The sequence below is a fragment of the Schistocerca americana genome, chromosome 6 (genome assembly GCF_021461395.2).
Source record: "Schistocerca americana isolate TAMUIC-IGC-003095 chromosome 6, iqSchAmer2.1, whole genome shotgun sequence".
In the NCBI taxonomy this organism is placed as follows: domain Eukaryota; kingdom Metazoa; phylum Arthropoda; class Insecta; order Orthoptera; family Acrididae; genus Schistocerca; species Schistocerca americana.
In genome coordinates this window covers 395,342,965-395,370,306 of record NC_060124.1, presented here as the reverse complement: position 1 = coordinate 395,370,306, position 27,342 = coordinate 395,342,965, and the positions used below count along the sequence as shown (strand labels likewise).

Below are 27,342 nucleotides of genomic sequence, written 5' to 3'. Positions count from 1 at the left end.
GTCTTATTTGTTTTTCTTTACATGCTACCCACATTGTAATGTCTAACAACAGAATTTGCACCTGGGTCACATAGCAGGTGTTTTTCAGAGCCAACCAAGCCATCAGCAGTTGAGTGCACCAATGCAAATAAACTTCTTCACAGATTCAAGGGTAGCATCTCACTGCCTTACACTGTTCATGGTATTACAATTGTATTCCTTTTTGATACAGGGCCCTCGTCTCAATTACTAATCAGCCTGTATATCTCTGATTGTGGTCTTCATCATTAAAATCAGTGGCTGCTTATCTGTAGACTTATGCTTACCATGAAATTCTAACAATAGGACAAACAGTTCTGAAATTAATGTATGAGCAACTAACCAGAAGCCTTCTTTTCTTTACCATCACAGAACCCTCAGTGAAAAATACTTTTGGCCTCAGTGTGTATACAGCATTTGGATTTTCTATACACACTTGGTCCAAGCAATTCAATAAACAATTCCATATGCAGAAATGGATTCTGTAGGTCTCCCTTGGTTCCTCCAGTCCTGAAAATGGCTTCTAATTTTTTTACCTTTATGGCAGTAAAATAGTCAGCAGTATCTAAATTTTTCAATGCCTGACTGATACCTTATCCTTACAGGATGAAGTTAAAGCAGAACTGGATCACTTAGAGGAGTTGGAAGTGCTGTCCCAGATTTCTTATACTGCATTGGCATCACCTTTAACCATTGTTCTTAAACCAAAGTTGATGATAGGCCATTCATTGACAAAACTGCAGAGAAAAGGGACCTCTTACCAGTGGCCTTCACATTGTCACCACACATTTCTTAAGCTGAAGTGATACCTGTAAACTCCTCTACACCTAACTTCTTGCAAGCCTCATGTATCGCTCCTGTTAGCCACAGATGCATCACCTTGTGGCACTGGAGACATACTGTCACGTAAATATTCACATGGTTCGGAGTGGCCTGTTATGTTCACCTTCATTACACTGACCATGGGACAACATCATTCTCAGATAAAAAAGGAGACACTGGCAATTACAGTTGATACCCAGAAGTTCATCAGTTTCTTCTGTGGCAACCAATTTGATCTTGTCACAGATCATAAGACTCTGTTGACCATAACTGGCACTAAGTGAAAGTTGCCTGAATGGACATTTTGAAGGCTACAACACTGTGCTCTTTTCTTATAAAATTACCAATATTCCAGTCACTATCATACATCAGCTCAGCAAAGGAATACCAATGCACTGTCAAGATTTCGTAGGTGTCCAGATAAGGAATTTGTTGAACAATGCTGTCCCCACATTGGTTCACAATTGGAACAATCATTGGAAGAGTTTCCTATCGCCTCTATACATGTCACAGGAGCCACACAAAAAGATCCACTTTGAGACAGGTTTGTCAGTTAGTACTAACCAGCTGCCCCATACCCATTTTCCAATTTTCCAGCCTCACCCCCCCCCCCCCCCCTTAACCTCCACCACCAAGATGCCATGTCCTTCATCTTTTCAAAGGTGTCCTGTTATTGAAACAGAATGATTACTAGTCTCACTAGTGTTTTTGGAGGTCCTATGGTACTGTATGTTAAAGCTCATGCATTGGTTCCGTTGTAGCATTACCAGAATGAAGAATCTGGCCCAAATCATGTCTATAGGCTAAAAGTCGATCAAGATATAGTGCACATGGCTCAAAAACCCCAAGCTTGGCAGTGGCAGCAGTCTGCACCACTCACCTTGGCAGTTGCAGCAATCTGCACCATCTCAAGCTTGCCAGCCATGGCCTACGTCTACACAGCTGTGAAACTGAGGTCATGCAGATTTAGTGGGCCCATTCCATGGCATTATGTGGCTGACTTTGATAGACACATATTCTTATTTCACTCACAAAATAAAAATTCAACAGACCTGTACAAAAAGATACCACTAAGCCCTTTGTAAATATTTTTGATTGAATTAGCACCAGGAACACTTATCACAGATAATGATCCACCAGTTATTTTTGCTGGTTTTCACCCAGAATGAAATTAAACATGTTACCACACCTCCATTTCACCCAGCATCTAACTGTGTGAAAGAAAATTTAAGACATAGATTGATACAACCTTGACATCCACTTCTGTTGATTCTACAATGATTTTTCTATCCTTATAATGGGCAACACTGTTGCAAGACTGAAACCCAGTCTAGCTTCTGCCATCATCATTCCTTGCTAGGTTTCTTGCTGCCTCCATCAATGCTGGAAGAAAAAAAAAGGTACTCCTTTTAAGATGGGCATCCTATCTGAGTGCTTATATTCAAACATATACATGTCTGGGTATGTATCTACATCTCTACTGGGCAAGGGAACCAGCTGATCCAAGTGGCCACATCCAGAGGCATCCTTTGCTGGCACTGGAACTGGTTCTCTTTTGACAATCCAAAGCAAGCTCTGGCTCCGGATCTGCCTCACCATTGGGATAACCCATCTCACCCACTCCAAGGACTGATAGAAGCATGTGAAGTGCCTGGTTCCATGACATCCCCGGTGATGGACACCTGGTATTCCCAGCTGTCATACATCAGCACAATGGATCTGGACCTGACATCACATGAGAAGTCCTCCAATGTGTGCCACATCTGATGTCAGACTCACAGTTCATTCAGCAAGTTGCAAGTCAGACATACTATCACCTCCTGCATCTCCACCACCAGGCATGGGAGTGGTCTTCTACCATTAGCAGCATCAGTAGCTGCACCGCCAGTTTTGCAGCATGCTCCATGACTTCCACCGCCATACTGGCCAAGACAACTCTGACTATGGTCATATTTAAGAGGAAAGGGATCTTGTAATTCAATGCTTGATGTATCAATGGATCAATCTTTGTAATGTATACAGCGAGGTCACTTGGTGCAGTGTGGAGTGATACATCTGCCAGCACCAGGTCGCATGAGTAAATAACAGCAGCTCACTGATGGCTACTGTATGCTTATTTACAATGGCCTTGCAACACTTCGGCTACTTTGTGGGTATTGCATTGCACTCTGTTATCCCCACTTTCAACATTTGACTTGCACACAAACATGTATTTTTTCCTAATGTGGTGAGGTCTCTCTTTGGCCATGTGTTGTGCCTATTGTGAGTGCATTGACAGCATGTTCATGCACAAACAGTATGTTTTATATTAAAGTGCTTTCCAGCCTGTCAATGTAACAGTGGTAAGCACAAATGTCTGAGTTATTCAGCAAATCTCCAGAGTACTTTAATAGCCAGAAGTGTCCTTCTCCAGAAGACTTTTTTTTTTTCGTTTGTTCCAAGAAGTGTCACAATTTAATGTTTTCTGTGATTTGTTTGTACTTAATTAATGTTCAATAAACCTGTGTTGCTGAAAAATACAGCACTAAAAAAATAATTAATTTACATTGCAAACTGAAATCATATCTGATTTACAACTCTATCTACTACATAGAAGAAAATCCCCCCCCCCCCCACTCACACACACACACACACACACACACACACACACACACACACAGCCACTGTCTCCGGGTGCAGGGGCCTGACTGCGTCTGACTTGAGCACAAATCTGCTGTGATGGGTGGGGTGGGGTTAGGGGTAGGGGGGAGGGTGGAGAGTAAGGAGTAGATATGAGCCAGTGAGTGAGAGAAATAGAATGTTAGGGGTGGATGAGGATGCTCCAGACTTCCCACAGAAATATTCTGCCACCCATTGAACCTTTGCAATATTCTTGTCCATTCCTACTCCACCCCTGCTCCCACCATCTTGCCTCAGGGCTCATAACCCTACAATAGACATAGATGCAAAACCTGTCCCATACACCCTCCCACTACCACCTACTACAGCCCTGTCACAGGCATTTCTTATCCCATCATGCGCAGGACGACCCTGAAAACAGCCATGTGCTCTACCACTAAGCTGCAACTACTGTGCCACTTTCTATGTGGGCATGATAGCAAACAAGATGTCTGTCCACATGAATGACCACTACCAACCTCTGGCTAAGAGTCAGCTGGACAAACAAGTTGCTGAGCATGCTGCCCAACATGATGTGCTTCACTTAAATAGCTGCTTCACAGCCTGCACCATCTGGATTCTTTCTACCAATACCAACTTTTCTGAAATGCACAGGTGGGAACTCTCCCTACACCATATCTTAAGTTCCTGTACCCTCCTTGGCCTCACCCTTCACTAACTCCATGCACAGGTGGGAACTCTCCCTACAACATATCTTAAGTTCCTGTACCCCCCCCCCCCTCCCTTGGCCTCACCCTTCACTAACTCCAGTCCTGTACATCTTCGTCCAAATGATTACTCTGCAATTCTCACTTTACTGTCTGGCAGAGGGTTCTTCAAACCACCTTCAGGTTGTAACTTCTGAAATTTTTCTGGTATATTTCTTCTTCTAATAATTTTTGGGTATGCAGCCAGATTCCGTCAACATTCTGCCACGAAATTTCAGCACAGAGATGTCAACCATCTTGAGATGAGTAGACAAATACTGTAGAGCCCAGGCACATCATGGTATTTATGCCGAATCTCGCACATGTGAAACGTGCTGGAATCTTTCAGTACATGTGTCAGGTGAAGACATGCGTGGGAGAGCAAAGTTGTGTATGCTGCCCTCAGTAGTGGAAGTGAGAGATGATCTAATCATTGAGTATCGAATGACCCCATCAATTGTGCTGTGACTGGATAAGTTTGGTTGTAGGTTTCCAGTTTTTGTCCAGATGAAAGCCCTTGTCACGATTTATAAGATTATTGGCAAGACATATTTCTGTGAGGGACGGGAAAAACCCACCGTGGTACAACAACAAAGTTAGGAAACTACTGCGAAAGCAAAGAGAGCTCCACTCCAAGTTTAAACGCAGCCAAAACCTCTCAGACAAACAAAAGCTAAACGATGTCAAAGTTAGCGTAAGGAGGGCTATGCATGAAGCGTTCAGTGAATTCGAAAGTGAAATTCTATGTACCGACTTGACAGAAAATCCTAGGAAGTTCTGGTCTTACGTTAAATCAGTAAGTGGCTCGAAACAGCATATCCAGACACTACGGGATGATGATGGCATTGAAACAGAGGATGACACGCGTAAAGCTGAAATACTAAACACCTTTTTCCAAAGCTGTTTCACAGAGGAAGACCGCACTGCGGTTCCTTCTCTAAATCCTCGCACAAACGAAAAAATGGCTGACATCGAAATAAGTGTCCAAGGAATAGAAAAGCAACTGGAATCACTCAATAGAGGAAAGTCCACTGGACCTGACGGGATACCAATTCGATTCTACACAGAGTACGCGAAAGAACTTGCCCCCCTTCTAACAGCCGTGTACCGCAAGTCTCTAGAGGAACGGAGGGTTCCAAATGATTGGAAAAGAGCACAGATAGTCCCAGTCTTCAAGAAGGGTCGTCGAGCAGATGCGCATAACTATAGACCTATATCTCTTACGTCGATCTCTTGTAGAATTTTAGAACATGTTTTTTGCTTGTGTATCATGTCATTTCTGGAAACCCAGAATCTACTTTGTAGGAATCAACATGGATTCCGGAAACAGCGATCGTGTGAGACCCAACTCGCCTTATTTGTTCATGAGACCCAGAAAATATTAGATACAGGCTCCCAGGTAGATGCTATTTTTCTTGACTTCCGGAAGGCGTTCGATACAGTTCCGCACTGTCGCCTGATAAACAAAGTAAGAGCCTACGGAATATCAGACCAGCTGTGTGGCTGGATTGAAGAGTTTTTAGCAAACAGAACACAGCATGTTGTCATCAATGGAGAGATGTCTACAGACGTTAAAGTAACTTCTGGCGTGCCACAGGGGAGTGTTATGGGACCATTGCTTTTCACAATATATATAAATGACTTAGTAGATAGTGTCGGAAGTTCCATACGGCTTTTCGCGGATGATGCTGTAGTATACAGAGAAGTTGCAGCATTAGAAAATTGTAGCGAAATGCAGGAAGATCTGCAGCGGATAGGCACTTGGTGCAGGGAGTGGCAACTGACCCTTAACATAGACAAATGTAATGTATTGCGAATACATAGAAAGAAGGATCCTTTATTGTATGATTATATGATAGCGGAACAAACACTGGTAGCAGTTACTTCTGTAAAATATCTGGGAGTATGCGTGTGGAACGATTTGAAGTGGAATGATCATATAAAATTAATTGTTGGTAAAGCGGGTACCAGGTTGAGATTCATTGGGAGAGTGCTTAGAAAATGTCGTCCATCAACAAAGGAGGTGGCTTACAAAACACTCGTTCGACCTATACTTGAGTATTGCTGATCAGTGTGGGATCCGTACCAGATCGGTCTGACGGAGGAGATAGAGAAGATCCAAAGAAGAGCGGCGCGTTTCGTCACAGGGTTAATTGGTAACCGTGATAGCGTTACGGAGATGTTTAATAAACTCAAGTGGCAGACTCTGCAAGACAGGCGCTCTGCATCGCGGTGTAGCTTGCTGTCCAGGTTTCGAGAGGGTGCGTTTCTGGATCAGGTATCGAATATATTGCTTCCCCCTACTTATACCTCCCGAGGAGATCACGAATGTAAAATTAGAGAGATTAGAGCGCGCACGGAGGCTTTCAGACAGTCGTTCTTCCCGCGAACCATACGCGACTGGAACGGGAAAGGGAGGTAATGACAGTGGCACGTAAAGTGCCCTCCGCCACACACCGTTGGGTGGCTTGTGGAGTATCAATGTAGATGTAGATGTAGATTCTTTGATTACTGAAACCCAAAAACTGGAAACTAGAGCTAAAAGTTTTGTTCTTGTGTATTCCATTGAATGTCCCATGCAATACTATAATTAAAATTATCCAGTCACAGTAGAATTGATGGGGTCATTTGATACTCAATGACTGGATCATCTCTCATTTCCACCACTGAGGGCAGCATACACAACACGGCTGGCCCACACATGTGCCAGATGATGCCAGTACATTTTGCATATTCAAGATTCAGCATAAATATTGTGAATGCACCTGGGCTCCTCAATAGTTGTCTACTCATCTGAAGATGGCCAGATGTATCTGGACTGAAATATCATGGCAGAATGTCGATGGGACATGGCTGTTAAGCTGAAAATTATTAAACCACCTTCAGACTATTTCTCTACCATTTCACTTTGTAACAGCCCATGGGAAATATGAACACTTACATCTTTCTCTATTTGTTATGATGATCATATCTCCCTATGTATGTTGGCTATAATTGCATATTTTCATGTTCAGAGGAGAAAGCTGGGAATTGAAATTTCCTCAAAAGATCTCGCCACAGTGAAAAATGCCTTTATACTTAAGATTGCCACACCCACTTGCTTTTTTTTATCGCATCTGTGACACTATCTCCCCTACTTCATGATAATATAAAATGAATTTTTGATGTCCTCCATCAATCCCATCTAGTAAGGATCCCATACCACAAGCAGTACTCTAGCATAGGATGGACAAGCATAGTGTAAGTAGTCTGTTTAGTAGACCCATTGTATCTTTTAAACATTCTGCTAATATAATACACTCTTTAGCTCGTGTTCTTGACAGCATTATATATGTGATCAATCCAGTTTAAGTTCATAATTGTAATTCCTAGGTATTTTGATAATTGACAGCCTTCACCTACCTATCTCCTTTCCTGCTCCCACTCCAGCACTACATGTGCCTTCTATCCAACCAGTGCACCTACTAGTTCTTCTCCGCTTTTCTCCCCTCCCCCTCCTCCCCCCCCCAGCCCCTCTTTCTCCCACCATACAGCTCCCGATACCTCACCTAGCAGCTCTGTCATGACCTCACCTTATCCTTGCATGCTGCCACAGGCAGCACAGCATCTTCCTCCATCCTCCACGCCTATCCAGCTATTCCTCCCCTTCCATGTCCCGTGCCTCTGCCTTACCCCCACCATCCATCCCAGCAGATTGCCGCTTATATTTTGAAACAATGACTTTGTCTTAAATCTTAAATATTTTAGCAGCTGTCATTCTGTACAGTGAGCATGCATTATTAAAAAGCATGCACGACCATGCTGGCCTCATGTCAGCATAGACAGTGCAGCAAGTTCTGTACCATGTGCGAAACAGCCTTATATAAACTGGCATTGGGCCATTCTAAAATTTTTATGACAAATGTAAACTTCACTGTTAAATTGTGCCTTAATGTACTCCTTAATTATGTGTGTTTGTTCTGATTACTATGTCTTTCAGTGTCTTAGTACATTCTTTCATGTGGAAGTGAAATAGAAGTTGGTTGGTGGGTATTCCGAATTTGTGTTTGTGCAGTGTTATAATAATTTTAATGGTAGGGATAGAATTCTGCTCCACTTGTTTCATTTTGTGGTTCACTATGGCCAATGCATCAGTTGAAGAAATCCTTCAATCCCTAGTGGAACAGTAGTGAGCTCTCATCAACCAACAGCAGTTTGTCTGTAAAAAATTTGGTAGCATTATTGGCAAGCCAGGGTTCAGCACCCTTGCTGCAACCCCCATTGTTTCCTCCGTATGACAAGTAGAATGCAGTAGATTGGGATGCATATGAAAAACACCTTCAGCAACATTTTCAAGCTTTTGGTGTCACCGACCCTAATGTACATAAGGCTTTCTTTCTGTCATGGATTTACCCTCATGTTTATCACCTTTTGTGCCAGCTAGCTCCTCTTTCGGAACCTGCCAGTCACTCTTTTGATAAAATATGTTAGTTACACTCTACTTGTCACTGCAAATGTAGTCATGTTATTGGTGCTCACATTGAATTCTACCATTGTCAAAAACAGCTGCAACAGTTGTATAAAGCTTGGGCAGTGGAACTTCTTGGGCTTAGCCTTCACTGCCAGTTTGCTACTGAAGCTTACTGCAACTCACATGCTGATTTGATGACTATAATATGTTTGGTCCCTGATAGAGAAGTTTGGGAACATACTTCACAATGTGAAAAGCCCTCTCTCACAGAGGTGTTGAACACTGCCCTGTTTTTTTGCAGTACCTAAGGGAAGCAGGAAGGCAGACAGAAGCTTAGTGTGAAGTAGCCACCGTTGCTTCTCCTCAGTTCATGGGAGGGGTGGGGGAGGGATGATGTTGTGGCCATGCAATTGCTATCTCCACAGCAGGCAACAGCACAACAACAGCTGCATGCTCGTCTCCCGTCATGTCCTTATTATTCTGTTCAGCTTGAGCGGGCCACGTGCCCAAAATGTGCAACTATTGTAAAAACAAAAAGGCCAAACTGTTTCTGTGTGCAACTTCCAACTTCCTTCATCAGACATGAACATGGATGTGAACTGTGTTTCCCAAGTGGTGGTAGCCGTAAACAAACTTTGGTAAATTCTCAAACCTATGTGGACACTGGATCACTGCTATTGCACCTTTCTCTCATCAGTTGGTGAGTTACAACAAACAACAGGTACCCATATTGGGACAGTTTTATAGTCTAATAATGTATAAATTAGGTTCTGATGAAGTACATCTGGTACTGGATCAAGTTCCCTACCAACAACAGTCAGTAGTCTGCTTGGAATTTTCCTCAGTTTTCAGAAGGTTTAGGGTGTACCAGTTTCAAGGTTCATGTGAATCTAATGGTGTACCCTTGTTGTATTTTTTTCCCAATAGCTTTAGGAGAGCAAGTCAGATCAGAACTCAACTGAATTATGGCCTTGGATGTTCTCACACCTGTGTCCTCTGGTGAATGGTCTACTCTGTTGTTAATTGTCACAAAACCTAATGGCAAACTTCAGCTCTGCGGAGATTTTAAAAAGTCTGTAAATTCACAGTCTGTTATTGATATCAGTCCCTTACCCTGTCAGGATGAACTCTTTGCATGGCTTTCTAGGGAATAGTTGAGTTATCAGTCTTCTGACTGGTTTGATGCACCCCACCATGAATTCCTCTCCTGTGACAACCTCTTCATCTCAGAGTAGCACTTGCAACCTATGTCCTCAATTATTTGCTGGATGTATTCCAATCTCTGTCATCTTCCACAGTTTTTGCCTCCACACCACCCTCTATTACCGTGGAAATCATTCTCTGATATCTTAACACATTTCCTATCATCCTGTCCCTTCTCATTGTCAGTGTTTCCCACATATTCCTTTCCTCTCTGATTCTGTGCAACACCTCCTCATTCCTTACCTTATCAGTTCACCTAATTTACAACATTCTTCTATAACACAACATCTCAAATGCTTTGATTCTCTTCTGTTCCAGTTTTTCTACCTACACTCCGTGTTTTGGTACCAAGCAATGATGTGCTCCAAACGTACATTCTCGTAAATTTAGTCCTCTAATTAATGCCCATGTTTGATACTAGTAGACTTCTCTTGGCCAGGAATGCCCTATTTTACCAGTGCTATTCTACTTTCAATGTCCTCCTTGTTCCATTCGTCATTGGTTATTTTGCTGCCTGGGTAGTAGAATTCCTTAACTTCATCTGCTTCGTGACCATCAGTCCTGATATTAAGTTTCTCACTGTTCTCATTTCTGCTACTTCTCATTACTTTCATCTTTCTTCAGTATATTATCAGTCCATATTCAGTATTCATTAGACCATTCTTACCATTCAGTAGATCTTGCAATTCTTCTTTACTTTCACTCAGGATAGAAATTTCATCAGCAAATCATATCATGGATATCATTTCACCTTGAATTTTAATTCCACTCCTGAACCTTTCTTTCATTTCCTTCATTGCTTCTTCAAAGTACATATTGAACAGTAGGGTGAAAGACTATATCCCTGTCTCCATATCCTTTTTAATCCGAGCACTTCGTTCTTGGTTGTCCACTTTTATTATTCCATCTTGGTTCTTGTCATATTCTATGTATATTACCCATCTCTCCCTATAGCTTATCCCTATTTTTCTCAGAATTTTGAACATCTTGCACCATATGACATTGTCAGATGCTTTTTTCACATTGGTAAATCTTGTGAACCTGACTTGATGTTTCTTAGCCTTGCTTTCATTATCAACTGCAATGTTCACCTTTGGCCTTTAAGCCAAACTGATCATCATCTAACACATCCTCAGTTTTCTTTTGCATTCTTCTGTATCTTACTCTTGTAAGCAACTTGGATGCATGAGCTGTTAAGCTGATTGTGCTATAATTCTTACACTTGTCAGCTCTTGCAGTTTTGAGAATAGTGTGAATGATATTTTTCTGAAAGTCAAATGGTTTGTTGCCAGACTCATATATTCTACACACAAATGTGAATAGTGATTTTGCTGCCACTTCACCCAATGATTGTAGAAGTTCTGGTGGAATGTTATATATCCCTTCTGGCTTATTTGATCTTAAGTTCACCAAAGCTCTCTTAATTCTGATTACAATATTGGATCCCTTATCTATTCTAAATCGACTACTGTTTCTTCTTCTATTACATCAGACAAATCTTCCTCCTTACAGAGGCAGTCAATCTACTCTTTCCACCTATCTGCTCTCTCCTCTGCATTTAACATTGGAATTCCCATTACACTCTTAATGTTAGAAACCTTGCTTTTAGTTTCACTGAAGGTTGTTTTGACTTCCCTATACACTGAGACAATCCTTCCAACAATCATTTATTTTTCAATTTCTTCACTAGTATTTTTCCAAAATAGATTGTTCACATGCATACTTTCAACTGCATCTAGATGATGATTCCAAACATATCCTTGTAGTGCATACCCTCTTTGGGTTATAGCAATACCAGTGCCTGCCATTCAGCTTTGCTAGCACCCCTGCTATTTGCCAACAATTTTTGGAGCAATTCACTGTCTCCATGCTTGGGTCTGTTAGCTACCTGTATGATATTGTGTTCTCCAGTTCCCCAATAGATGAACACATGTGAAATCTTCAAGCCTTTTTCACAGTGCTGAAGGCTGCCATGTTGAAATATGACTTTCACAAATAACAGGTTTTTCAGCCATCTATCATCTACCTTGGCTATTAAGTCTCGTGTGCTGGTGTCAAGCCTTTACACCAGCAGGTCAATGTCACTGCAGTGTTGCTGCATCCTACCAATGTCTCAGAGTTGTTTCTATGAAAGATTGCATACTATCATAAATTTCTTTCTGATGGAGCCACAGTGGCTCAGCCCCTTCATCGTCCCTCACATACAGATGTTTCTTTTCACTGGTCTCATACTTGCCAGTAATGTTAAAATTCCACTCTGCCCCTTACCCTTCTATTGTGTATGCATGAAAACTTTACATGTTTTCCTATGTGGTTCTAAATTTCATTTGATTGCTGATCATAAACTTCTGTTTTCTGTTTTTCATCCTTCGGCATCTTTAGCAGGCACAGTCGCCCACCACCTGCAGTGCTGGGCCCTGTGTTTGTCACACTATAACTATGCAATTCATTTCTACCTCACAACACAATGTGCTAATGCGGATGCCCTTTCTTGGCTGCCAAGTGGCCCTGATCCAGCATCCGATCAGGATGAACCATTGTGTTCTGTTTACATGTTGAAGCCCAAAACACCATAGATAGTTTCCTCCACCACAGGCTGGATAAACCAAAGACAAGGCATCGGATTCCTTGCATGATTATTATGCTTTGCACCACTGCCTCTCTGTTCTTGAGGGTGTGCTACTGTTGACTACTGAAGAGTCAGCGCTCAGTGTTGCGATCCCGTCCACATCATGGCGGGATGCCATGTGCCATCTCCACTGGGACCAGTGGATTGTTTCTCATACAAAATTACTGGCCTGCAACCATGTCTTTTGGCTGTGTATTGACAATGAGGTCAAGTGTACTGTGTCAGCCTGTGCACCATCCATCTAATGGCACCACAGGCCTTTCTTTCCCTCATGCCCATCCCCCATCCCCCCCCCCCCCCCCCCCTCCCTCCCAGCACCCCTTGGAGCATATTCATGCTGATTTTGCAGGTCCCTTATTTAATTCCTTTTAGCCTGTAGTAGTTAACATTTGCTCAGAATCTCCTTATGTGGTTCATTGCTGCCCACATCCATGGCAGCGACAGTCATGACGGGTAGCAAAATTTTTTTTTCATTGAAAGGATAGCTGTATATGCTTAAGACAGACAATGGCCCGCAATTTGTGTCTCAGGATTTTATAGATTTTTGTTCAAACTGTGGCACCTGGCATGTTATGGCCCGTCCATTTCATCCTCAGTCGAATGGTGAGGCTGAGCAATTTACCCTTACTTTCAAAACTCTGACAAAAAATATATCACTCCATCTCCTCTCAAGGTAGCCCTTGATATGTTCTTGAGCTCATATAGATTCACTGCCGTTGGTGAATGTAGCCTGGTGGAACTGCTTCACACTACCAGCCCCATACACTGCTTCATCTCCTCCAGCCAGTGCCCGGCCATCCACTGGTACGTGCCTCACAGAATTTCTATCTGGGCCCATGGATTTGGCGGGCACCCCAAAAGGATTCCAGTGGTCGTCCATCACGGTTGAAGTTCCAGCCTCTGCATCTTGCACACCTCCAACACTACAACCAGCTCTGCCCACATGTGCCCGACCACACATTGGGGACCCTACCACCCTGGCGGCTGCCTTCACAGTTGGTGCTGGCCCCCACAATGCAGTTCATGTGCCTTTCGGCTTCTGCACTGTCATTGTCCTACGTGCTGCTGCTACCAGGCAGACTAGTTAGTGCAAGGGCACTTCCATCTCTGCAGCCCCTGCTGGCACCACTGCCACCACCTTTGTATTCTCTGCTGCCTCTGTCATCATGTACCTAGGCATATGTGGACATGGGTACAGCACCTTCATCACCAATCCTCCCTTATGGTGTCTTACAGGGAAGTAGGCACCACACCTGTCCATGCTTGTGAAATTTCAGACTATTCTCCTGTGATGGCATGGCACCTGCTCCAGAGGTCCCCTTCCAAGGAAGACATGGACATCTCCATGGTGAACATTTTTTCCCAAGGGGAGAGAAGTGTTGTAACCCTGTACAGTGAGTGTGCATAATCAAGCAGCATGTGTCTCCATGGCAGGCCTAAAGAGGCTGCCTCACATACATCTACATCTACATCTACATTTATACTCCGCAAGCCACCCAATGGTGTGTGGCGGAGGCACTTTACATGCCACTGTCGTTACCTCCCTTTCCTGTTCCAGTCGTGTATGGTTCGCGGGAAGAACGACTGTCTGAAAGCCTCCGTGCGCGCTCTAATCTCTCTAATTTTACATTCGTGATCTCCTCGGGAGGTATAAGTAGGTGGAAGCAATATATTCGATACCTCATCCAGAAACGCACCCTCTCGAAACCTGGCGAGCAAGCTACACCGCGATGCAGAGCGCCTGTCCTGCAGAGTCTACCACTTGAGTTTGTTAAACATCTCCGTAACGCTATCACGGTTACCAAATAACCCTGTGACGAAAGACGCCGCTCTTCTATGGATCTTCTCTATCTCCTCCGTCAAACCGATCTGGTACAGATCCCACACTGATGAGCAATACTCAAGTATAGGTCGAACGAACATAGGCACAGATGGCGCAGCAAACACTGAACCTTGAGAAAAATTGCCTTATGTAAGGCCGTGCACTGGGACCTCGGCCACTCTAATCAGTGTTGCCACAATTTTTGGAAATGAGGGAATATCAGGGAATTTCAAACATGTCAGGGAAATCTGGAAAATATCAGGGAAACTTGGAAAAACACTACAAAAATCTGGTTTTTGTCTCTGCAAATGAAATGGTTTGTTTACTGACCTGTCATGCATGGTCACTGTTGGGGTGCACCTGAGTACATGCACCAATTCACTGCTCCCTCATTCCTACTGCTTCTCCCCTTCCTGCCACTCCCCTCAGCTTGCAGTCAGTCTGCCATCACTTCTTGCTGCTAGCCTAGCAGCTGCCGATGAGAGGCAGGGAGACACGGGGAGTGGTTTGCTTAGATGTGATTCTCAGAGATTGTTGACGTAGCAGCCGGAGACGGCTGTATGTGTGCATGAGTTGTATATGAGTGATTTTCTGACAAAGGCTATGGCTGAAAATTTAGTTCTGAGAGTGTGACTGTCTTTTCCATGTTCCTGTCTGCAGCTCAGCAATAATATTTAATGTGAGTTGCTACCTATCCTCATTAATAATGATTCTCAGAGTATTTGTGCAAGTTATCTGTTGCATGGATTGATCACCACGGTCTTATTTCATCAACATGGTGTCTGTGACACGAGCGGATTTCTGCGACCGGCCAAAACTGCAGGCCATTTCTTCGGTTATATCTAACGGATAGGGGCCTGCCGACCTGAAGCCCATCGCTTGCCACTAATGTGCAGGCCCTGCCTGTTGGACCTAGTCTCACTGATCTGTCCACAGGCTGGGTGAGTGGTGTAATGCGATGGATTTTCGTGGTTTATCCATGGACCCAGGATTGCAGTGCTCCTCGGCAGCCCTGGCCATGGGAATGGATTTCAGAAATTGGGACTGTCTCACCACAAGTACATTGTACAGTGTGGCGTTTTGTAGACATTTTATTTATTATAATACATTTTGATACATTGAAAGTAGTTTATATTTTAGAAAGTATGGACAATAAGAAGAAGAAAATTGTAGCAGTTGCTGGTGGATTGTAAGCTATGTACTCATATATTTTGTGAAAGAAAAATCACATAATACCTGTTAAATAATAGACCTAACACAGTGGGTAATAACCGACAATAATGAACATAGTAGAATCAACATTTTATTGGCAGTCACCTATACTGCTGGTTTACACAACTCTTCCCTGCCTTATACACTTCTTTCAAGAGGCCTACTTTTTTCTGAGCTTATATCTGAAAACTGTGAAAGTATTTTAAGTCTGTCGTGTGACTCCAAGGAAATGTGTATTTTTGTCACTAAATATGTTTTGCTTTTTGAAATAAAATAACAACAGTGGTCTTAATGAAACACATATATCATTTGGCTTGCTTTATCCATCTAAAAACAGTTCATTACAAAAGATGTTGGTACTTAAGATTTTTGTTCACAGGGGGGAAAAAGACAGAAGCCCTTACATAATTTTGAGATCTCAAAATTTGTCAGGGAAAAATGCTAAAGCTTTTCTGGAAATCAGGGAAATATTAGGGAATTTCACTAGAAACATGTGGCAGCCCTGCTAATGTCTATGTGACAATTGTATACTTCATGGTTTGACTGTGTTGTAAAGTACACCTTTATTATATGTGTTTGTACTAATTACTATGCCATTCAGTGTCTTAGTATATGCCTTCTTGTGGAAGCAGAATAGGAGTTGGTTGGTTGAAATACTGATACTTTGTGCAATGTCACAATTGCAGTCTTTTTCATAGTGCCTGTCTGCATCTCAGTGCCTCCTCCATTGGTGAGCAACTATCTATCCTTTCCATTATTGTTGTTATTATATCCTGGACTTTCCATCGTTTGATTTAAAAATAACTAACTGAGTAACACTTAGTTTCTGGATAATTTCATCGTAGTGATACTCTCTGTTGCAGATGATAGTGTGAAAAAGAAAATAAGACTAACAAAGTAGCTGTTTACTCACGTTGCTTCCTTTTGCATTCATTAGCAAAGTATACATGCAGTTATGCTATGCCTGTTATTTGCATCTCAAGTAAATATTTGTCAGTCATTATTTTTGTGGAGTATGGTGGGGCAGTGGTGAAGACACTGTACTCACAGTTTAGAGGAGAATGTTACAAACCTATGTCTGCCCATTCTTGTTTAGGTTTCCCTTGGAGGTCTGTTGCCTGAATGTCTTCTGTTTTTGTCTTGTTAATGTACAACTGGTTATCATGACACCAGTGAAGAGCCACTTGGATTATCTCTCAGGAATTACCTAGAATGCCTTGCAAATTTTCCCATGAGGTTATTAGTGCCATGTCATCAGCATAACCACATTCTTATATGGTACATAAATGAAAAACTCATTACTGTAGGTAATGAACTGCAGAAGCTGAAAAATGAACACTTATTCTTTTTATTTGGAGTATTTATCTTTTCTACTCATCTGTCTACACTATCTACAGCATAATGCTAATGTAAAATTTAAATAAATAGCTGTTTGTAGTTATGTTTATAAATTAAAATATGTTTATAAATTAAAATATACTCATCATTGCTTTTCCATTAGTGTAAGATCTGTAGAATTTCCTCACGTTTCTCTGCATTACCTTGTTCTCATTTTTATGAGACTTGGGTTGGGTTGGGTTGTTTGGGAGAAGAGACCAAACAGCAAGGTCATCAGTCTGATGGGATTAGGGGAGGATGGGGAAGGAAGTCAGTTGTGCCCTTTCAAAGGAACCATCCCGGCATTTGCCTGGAGCGATTTAGGGAAATCACAGTAAACCTAAATCGGGATGGCCGAACGCGGGATTGAACCGTCGTCCGGCTGAATGCGAGGCCAGTGTGCTAACCACTGCACCACCTCCCTCGGTATATGAGACTTGGTATACACCAGAATACATAGCAGTGTCCTGATTATTGAACTGTGCTGTGTATATGCTCTGACTACAAGATCACACAGATAGTAACAAACATAACACTTGATTACTTCAAGAATAATGGTACAAGAAAACACTTGCCATGAAGTGACAGCGCTACTAGTCCAATACACACAGGCTGAATGTCAACACGTGACGTGAGAGTGAGGTTGGCTGGGCCCAGCTCAATAAACCATCAGCCAGCTGGTAGAGTATACTATGGACAGGCTGTGTGCACATCTGAGAGTGGAGGCCTCTGCCAGATGTAGCATCTTTTGATGTGCCATATAGCTGCATGCCCGGCTTGTGGGTGTGGAATCTTGTATGGATCACTATACCCCTCCCACGTTGGGGTGGAGCATTGCTGATTCCCTAGGCAACATGTGGATGGCCGTGACTAGGAATGGTATCCATGTCCATGGGGGCAAGAGGGGAGAGCAACTCCCAGACTGCTTAGACCCTGCAATACAGGCGAAAGTGGCTGGTACAAGGAGGGCCCTGATGGCCCCTGTTGGAGCATGAGATGACAGAACCAGCGATGGGAAAGGTGGAGGTGTCTCCATTCCCAGTAAGGCCACACAGGCGACATCAAACCTGTGAGGGCCATCTTCACCGACTGAAGTGGCACCAGAGCTGCTGCTGGAGTCATGGGCTTATCAGGCAGTGCTGACACAGGCAGAAACTGAAGCTGGAACACCGGCAGATTGATGGCATCCAGCAACTGGAGGACCAGCAAGGCATGTCTTGTGCCCAGGATAGTTGGGTGAGTGCCGACTGTGACCCAGAGGTGATTTTGATGGTGCCTGACCTTCTGGTCTTCCATCCAAGGAGTGTAGACATGGCAGTTGTTCTGATACATGTTGCCAGTAACCAGTGGGGGTGCTAATCTAAACCATGCACCCAGACTGCCATTCCTGTGGAACTTAACGGCAGATAGAAACCCAGATGGAAGAGATGGAGCAGCATCCATGGCTGGCGCCCGTGAAGAAGCTTGACAGGGCTACGGGGCCCAATAGGAGTCATCAGGTAGGCCGTCAAACAAAATGGTAATGCTTCCTTGGCAGGAAAGTCTGCAGATATTTCTTCATCTGGGTATTAATGGTGTGAACCATGTGTTCGGCCTCCCTGTTAGACTGATGGTGACATGGAGGGGAGTGAACATGATGAATGCCCGCCTGCGCACAGAAATCACAAAATACTTGGGGCAGGAACTGAGGTCTTTTGTCAGAAATGAGAGTAGCTGGGAGACCTTCCACAGACGAAAATTTTAAGGGGCCTCAATAATGACTTCAGTAATGGTCAGGCAGCACCAGACCAAGTATGGAAAACATATCACTGACAATCAGCCAAAACACATTCAGAAATAGACCTGCAAAACACACATGTAGCCATTTCCACGGTTGGGTTACTGGAGGCCATGGGGGAAAACGAAGCATTGGGAGCCACCTGTAGACGAGTACACTGGGGACATCCAGCAACCAAATGTTCCAGCTCCCTGTCCTGGGTCAGTACACTTGACTGTGAGCCAAGTCTTTGGTGTGGGAAACAGCCTCATGAAACAGCTGTAAAAACCTCCTGTAGCAAACTCAACCAAATGACTGCCCTAGGAGCTGCTTCTTCCATGAAGAGGAGGAGGAACCTGTGTAAGCTGAAGGCACTAAATTGGGACTGTATGGTAGATGTGGTAAGACAGTCCAGCCAAATTTTGCAATGATCTGTGTGGTCACAAAATTGGTCTGGAGCCCGGCATTATCATTTTGCAGGTGAAAGTTGACATTCTTCTCTGGCCTTACCCTGGAAATTCAGGCTTTCAGTTAGTCACTGTTGTCTCGTAGTGTGCTGAATTGACTGTTTCTCCATGCTCCATGACACCTGAAAGAAGGCTGTGCACATCACTTTGCCTGCAGATGGCTGTGTCTTGCATTTCTTCTTTGATGGAGAATTCGCATGTCGCCATTCCACAGATTGTCTTTTGGATTCTGGCTCATAGTGGTGACACCATGTATCATCTTTGGTGATGATGCTATCCAGAAAACCATCACCTTAATCATCATATTGGTCCAGCAGGTCCTGACAAATTTCCATTTGATGAGTTTTTTGTTCTACTGTAAGCATCTATAGGATCCATCTCTCACAGACAGTGTGATAACGAAGATGTTCCAGCATCGTTTCTAAGGCATTACAGCTGACATTCAGCTTTGCACACAATTCTTTGATCATTATCTGCCAATTAACATGGATGAGTTGATCAAGAAGCTCTTCATTGCAAGGGTTGACAGCTGTGCAGGATCAACCAGACAATGGCTTATTACGCATACCCTTTTCATCACATTGAAAATGTCAAAGCTATTACTTCACATTGCTCATGTCTATTGTATCATCTCCATACACGTTTAGCAAGTGTCAATGGATTCGAATTGGTGCAATTTCTTCAGCAGTGAGGAATTCATTCAGACATCACTGTTTATATGCGCATTCATATAAGACTCCTTTTTGCAACACTCCTCTGCTGGCACCAACTACCACAGAACAACGAAACCACCTGCAAATGGAAGAAGATTCAAGCATTAGCACTACACCAGTGACATCTGGTGCAGACATCCAAAGTAATCAAAAAAGATAGGAGGCATTATTTTGTAGGTATGAAGCGGTTCTTAAGTGTGACCTGGAGGATGAGATGACCAACCCTGCTGGACAAGGCAGACGTCCTGCTAGAGGACAGGGGACAGATGCTGTGGCCTTGGTGAGCTGGGTGCTGGTGATTGGAAGGCTGTATACCTCTTGGCAGGAAGTGACATCCAAATTAAAACACACAAGCCCCTCTAAATCAAACTTGGGTTCTGGACCAATGGGCAGCCTGAATAAGGCGTATGTGTTGACATGGCATGCAGTAGGACAAAAATGGATGTCATAGTGGTATCTGGAGAGGAACATGGCCCACAGATGCAACCTGGGGTCCACCTCATCCAGGACCTGGGCGGACAGACTGAATAATGAAGCAAATTGTGTGTGATTTTAATGAGTTGGATTCTGGTGTCATACAGGAATTAATGAAATTTGGTGACCTCACACACAATTGGCAGAGCCTCCTTCTCGCCCTGAGAGTAGTGGACCTGTGCCAGACTGAGAGTTTTGGACGCAGACATGGTCTGATTGCAAGCCAGAACAGACAGAGGAAGCATCCTTGCCAAGAACAGACAGAGGACGCACCCTTTCAAGGAAGAAGGTAGAGAGGGTGCATAATGGTGGATGTTTAGGGAATGAACTGTGGTAATAGGCAAATTTACCCAGGAAAGCCTGCAGTTCTTGCAGTGACAAGGGACCATGCAGGTCCATAGTGGCCTTGAGCAGACCCACCTCTGGTTGGACACTCTGCTGTGATATTGTGTGACTCAGATACTCATGAGAGGGTTGGAAAAGTTTAGACTTTTGTAGACTGCAATGCAGACCCATGGCCAGAAGTTTTTCAGAAAGTGCCTGGAGATTGTGCAGATGGTCAATCATAGTACATCCGGTAATGACAGTGTACTTGAGGGGGCACTTGCCACACTAGACATTAACTTTTGATCTGATATAGGTTGAAATGTGTATTAAGAAACATGATAGGCGTGGACTCCTTATCCAAGAGTAACTGGTGATATGCTTCACAAAGATGAAGTCTGGAGAAGAACTGAACCCTTGCAAAGTGAGTAAACAGCTGTTCTGGGCGTCGCAATGTGCATGTTTCAACCATGGACTGTGAATTAACGTTGACCTTAAAGTCACTGCAAATATCTGAAATTTGGAGCACAGAGATTCAAATTATTGGTAGGGGACATTGACAGATACCAACGGTATTGGGTCCCTGACTGAAATGCCAAAGGCCTGAAAGGCTTCAAACTCAAAAAGGTTTGCTAAACTAGTATCCTGAACAACAATAAAGGTAATAGATCAAATCAATGATCTATAGGTAATGTTACCTGTGAATTGACCAAGCAAGGGGATTTGCTGTTCATTATATCCCCGCAGGCTCCTGTTTACAGATGACAATGGAGGAGAGACAAGGTCTGAATATGTTTGGGCATTAAGCAAGGAAACTGCCAAACCTGTGTCCACCAGTAGGTGCAGTTGCAATGAGAGAACCAAAAGCTCGTTGGACTCCTGATTGGGAACCAGCCTTGGTGATGATACTTCCTGGATGTCTATATCCATGTTCTCTGATACTGTATTCTATACACTGAGTGGCATACTATCACAATAAGGCCTTTTTTCCAACACTTACAACAGATGACCCAACACTGGGGACACTGTGATCCAGCACATTGGGAGTAACAAGGACAAAGGGGAGCAGTGGCTGGAATGTTGTCTGTGTACTGCACAGAAGCTGCCAAATCTGCTGGATTGCACTGCCACTACATCATCCTTTCGAGACGCAGTGGATGCAGCCAGGCCATCCTGCCCCGCCGTGACATCACACAGTGCTTCCAGCTGCCGACAAGTTGTGTGTGAGACCTCATACAACTGTGCAATGGACTGCACCTCATCAAGGGAAAGGTTTTGTAATTGCCATACTTCCTCATCCTGGGATAGCAGATTATAACATCATGAACCATGACATCCACATATAACTCTTTTGACTTGGACGTGACAAAATTGCACTTTCGACTAAGGCCATGGAGAGTTGCAGCCCAGACATGATATGACTGGTGGGGCTGTTTCTTGCAGAGGTAGAATTCATCTGTTGTTGCACCAATGTTTGAAGGAGAGCTATCATGTCACTTAAAGAAAAATGTCACAACTGTATGGAAAAACAACTGCACAACAAACCTTGTGAAAAATGACCCAAATCATCGCCAGTGTGTTCTGACTACGAGAACACATGGATAATAACAGACACAACACCTTTTTACTTCAAGAATACTAGGACAAGAAAACACTTGCCATGGATCAAGACACACAGGCTGAATGTCAGCATATAACAGAGAGTGAGGCTGACTGGACCCTGCTCTGTAAACCATCAGGCAGCCGGTAGAGGTAGAGAATGCTATGGAGAGGTTGCGTGCACATCCGAGTGTGGAGACCTTGGCCGAAGCTAGCATCTTTGCACCCTATACAACTGTGCATCCAGATCACAGGTGTGGAATCTTATGTGTCACTACAGTATTGTTCATTACAACTTGGGACTTTTGGAACTCAAATGTTTTTCGTGTATCGGAAGCATGGAATGACTGGCTTAAACACCTAAAGACGAAACATAATAAGTAACTGTAGTAACCATTGTTCACTTTGTTCACTCTAAGTAAAAGAAGGCCAGTAAATCTGGGTGACATCACAGCTGCAGAAAGCAGATGTCTTTGTTTACCCAAGAAAATAAATATTTTCATTCTAAACGAGTTTTCTTTTATGTTAAAAGAAAAAAAAATATTTATGAAATTACATAGTGTTTTATTGGAGCATAGTATTCATTTGTGCTAACCAATTTTTTTGTGTAATGCATTTTCGTATTAAATGTTCTTTGCTGTATACTGCATGGTTAATATTATCTATATAGAAGCACTCATCAGTTGTTTTATCATTTAAGTTTCCTTAAAGATAATTATTTTCTCTTTTTTCGTAATACCACCTAGAATTATGTGTGAACCTTGTCATACTGTTGTATCAGAAATTGATCTTCCTGTTTTCAGTTGTGTTTCTGTATAGTAGATTATGCTAAAAAGTTTCAAAATTCTGAAGTCCAATAACGCATAACAGAATATAAATTCCATACAGTCCAGATCTTTCCTTGTGTGATTGTCACATCTTTGGCAATCTGAAGGAAGACATGCATGGACATCGGTTCCAGACAGACATGGCTGAACAAATAATGTATAAAGAACTTATTATAAAAACCCAAAACATAACAGACATGGTCGGTTGCTCTCAGATCCACAACTGCACTCACTGTTGCTCTTTCTTGTCTGTCTGTCATTAATTTTATCATTAATTCTTAATTGTCTCACTTTGGACTTAACTGGATTTTCTTCTTAGATTTGGCATTCACAGATTTATTGTAACATGGTTATCCAAGTAAAATACATAATGCTATTTTTATGTAGTGCTCACAAGCACACAAGATTTTTCTTCATACACGTGAATAGTGTTTACTCTGATGTGATTTCCCTACGTGCAAAATCCCTGTTTTGTCTTATCTTTGTCAACCATTTCTGAAAGAATGCTGCACAGTGTACAAATGTTCTCACAATATTGGTATATGTTTTTCAAAATTATACCCTTTTTCTCATAATTTTTAATTGTTTTTGCAGACCTTCAACTCTCCATTTACTTGGTGCCTCCTTGAACACAGATACACTTGCCATAAATTTCTTGTTAATTATTATTAGTAGGTGATATGATACACAGAGGAGACTTTAGCATAGTTGATTTGAAACTGTGCAGATAGTGCCAACCACACAGACACGAGCAGTAAGCAAGGCACTATTAAATTACTGAACAGCATGTGTATGAGAGACAGTAAAATGAAAACCAAACATCTGGCACAACAGGACCATGGAATGTTTACATCAAGTAGCCAAAGATGTGAAAGATCTGAGCTGTACGGTGGATGTAGCAATGTTTCCCAACAAAATCACTAAGATATAGCTTTTGTCTGATTGGCAGTGCAGGGCCAGGCATTATTTTGCAACAGGATGATTACATCCAACAGCATTCTGACATTCTGAGGGAAAACAGCAAGCCAAGAGTGGAAATATCTCATATCTCCCCTGCCAAAAAAATCCAGAGATGTTCACACAAGTTCCAGTAAGGTCATGATAACCTTCTTCTTCAACTGCAGGGTCGCAGGGTCCCTTTCCTCATAGAGATCGTCAAGCATGGAACCACAATCAATGAGCAGCAATGTGAAAACAACAGTAGCAACTGTGACATGCCAAGTCAAAATGCAAAGGAATAGTGCCGGACAGAATCATGCTGCTATACAATAACGCCAATCATGCACTGCCAATTGGATGAAGGCTATGCTTCAGTGATTTCGTTGGGAAACATTTTTGGCTATCTGAAGAAAGACATGCATGGACGTCAGTTTCAGGCAGACTAAGAAGAGCAACAGTAGGTGCAGTTGTGGATCTGTCAGTAGCAGCCCATGTTGTACAAAACAGGAATTGATCATCTTGTCTCACAGTGGGTCAAATATCATAACACATGTGGTGTTTACTTTCAAATGTAACAGTTCCATAGTCCCATTGTGTTGGGTGTTCAGTTTTCATTTGAATGCCGTTATACACACATCAAAAAAAGTTTTGCGTCACCTTGGTTGGAAGAGTTCAGGAACCTGTAACAGAAAGTTGGAACAGAGATCAACATAAACATCTTTTCCACCCTTTTTATAGCTCATGAAATCACACATTGTGTGTTGCACCACCATACAGCGAGACCTTCAGAGGTTGTGGTCCAGATTGCTGTACGGACCGGTACCTCTAATTCCCAGTAGCACATCCTCTTGCATTGACGCATGCCTGTGCTCGTCATGGCATACTATCCACAAGTTCATCAAGACACAGTTGGTCCAGTCAGTCCCACTCTTCAATGGGGATTCGGCGTGGATCCCTCAGAGTGGTTGGTGGGTCATGTCATCCATAAACAGCCCTTTTCAATCTGTCCCAGGCATGTTCAATAGGGTTCATGTCTGGAGAACACACTGGCCACTCTAGTTGAGCGATGTCATTATCCTGAAGGAAGTCATTCAGAAGATGTGCATGATGGGGGCGCGAATTTTCGTCCATGAAGATGAATGCCTCACCAATATTCTGCTGATATGGTTGCACTATTGGTCGGAGGATGGCATTCACATTTCATACAGCCATTACGGTGCCTTCCATGACCACCAGCGGTGTACATCGGCCCCACATAATGCCACCCCAAAATAGCAAGGAACCTCCACCTTGCTGCACTCACTGGACAGTGTGTCTAAGGTGTTCAGCCTGACCGGGTTGCCTCCAAACATGTCTCCGACAATTGTCTGGTTGAAGGTATATGCAACACTTGTTGGTGAAGAGAACATGATGCCAATCCTGAGCGGTCCATTCGGCATGTTGTTGGGCCCATCTGTACTGCGCTGCATGGTGTCGTGTTTGCAAAGATGGACCTTGCCATGGATGTCGGGAGTGAAGTTGCACATCATGCAGCCTACTGTGCACAGTTTGAGTTGTAACACAATGTTCTGTTTCGGCACGAAAAGCATTATTCAACAGGGTGGCATTGCTGTCAGGGTTCCTCCAAGCCATAATCCATAGGTAGTGGTCATCCATTGCAGTATTAGCCCTTGGGTGGCCTGAGCGAGTCATGTCATCGACAGTTCCTGTCTCTCTTCATCTCCTCCATGTCTGAACAACTTCACTTTGGTTCACTCCGTGACACCTTAACACTTCCCTTATTGAGAACCCTTCCTTTCACAAAGTAACAATGTGGATGCAATTGAACTGCAGTATTGACCGTCTAGGCATGGTTGAACTCCAGACAACACTAGCTGTGTACCTCCGTCCTGGTGGAATGACTGGAATGACTGGAACTGATCAGCTGTCGGATCCCCTCCATCTAATTGGTGGTGCTCATGCATGGTTGTTTACATCTTTGGGTGGGTTTAGTGACATCTCTGAACAGTCAAAGGGACTGTGTCTGTGATACAGTATCCACAGTCAACATCTATCTTTAAGAGCTCTGGGAATCAAGGCGATGCTAAACCATTTTTAATGTGTCTACATTATCAAGCTCATTTTATTTTGGCCAAACTTAGGCACACTGATGTATTAAGTTGATCCATTTATAATACCAATTTTGTCAATTATACCACTTTTGCAAACTGAATAGGAGATAACAAATGTTAGCTCTGTCATGGATTTTACTGAAGATTCAATAATTTCTTTAGCAATTGTGTTTCATATACAAGAGGATAGTAGTTTCACACTAAAAATTATCTCAATTTCATTTTTTAGGTTGTCGAAAATAGTGGCTACGGTTCAAATAAATTTTCACTTGTGAGAAATAATGATGGAACTGCTTCACTCAAAGTAATTCGACCCTTGGATTATGAGGATACCCATGGCAACATCATGAGGTTCCAAATACAGGTTACTGATAAGGTTTGCTTCCACATGTTTTCAGTTCTTGTAAATAGATATCAGCATTGAAATGCATGACTCAAATTCATTAGTCCTTAATTTTGCTACCAGTACCTCTGCATGTTGCCATTTACATGCAACATATTAACATTCAGAGCAATATTAACACAACACTGTCGATAAATTACTTTTTTTTTAATGTGCACAATAGTCCTCTGTGATTAAATCAATGATTACATAAAGCTTTACCAATATGATTTTGCTGTTTCCATATCTGAATCCATAAATTACTGTGTACATGAAACATCATTTTTGCAAAATTATTCTGAGTGATTTTGACTTTGGATATTAATTAAAAATTGCAATACTGTTTTCCTTACTAATCAGCTACACACTTCTTACCTGGTGCAATTTGTGAACACAACTGTTCTATATCACTACTGCTTCTAATCATAAATAGTATTATGTTATGAAGTGTCAATGTACCTTCTATAAATTTCAGGGTGATAATGATACATCACAACAATATTACACAAGATATGCTTGGGTAACTGTTAAGCTCAGAGATATCAATGACAATATGCCTGTGTTTGAGAAACTTCATGCTGAGGTTACATTACCAGAAGACGTTGCAGCGGGAAAAATAGTTGAAATATTTAATGCAAAGGATCCTGATGGTGATGGCAAGAGCAAAGTGTCTTACAGTATCTCATATGATCTAGATGCTTTGCAGCACTTTTACATCAATCAGGATGGCAAAATACTGATTAAGAAAGAACTTGATAGAGAAGTCACTCCTTGGCATAAGGTAAGAAGCAAGCAGTATCTCCAATATTGATGAGTATGTGTCCATTCATTCAAGAATTGTGATCCATGTCA

At 42.7% G+C, this 27,342-nt stretch overlaps 1 protein-coding gene across 1 annotated transcript in view; it reads left to right on the top strand.

Annotated features, from left to right (window-relative positions):
- The window catches only part of LOC124620165 (neural-cadherin-like), a 182,463-nt gene that overhangs the window by 119,207 nt on the left and 35,914 nt on the right, over window positions 1-27,342 (top strand). Inside the window, exons 8-11 of the mRNA XM_047146834.1 lie at window positions 1,602-1,795; window positions 18,047-18,134; window positions 26,338-26,484; window positions 26,966-27,271. Coding sequence (XP_047002790.1) covers window positions 1,602-1,795; window positions 18,047-18,134; window positions 26,338-26,484; window positions 26,966-27,271 — 735 coding nt within the window. The remainder of the gene's footprint in view (window positions 1-1,601; window positions 1,796-18,046; window positions 18,135-26,337; window positions 26,485-26,965; window positions 27,272-27,342) is intronic.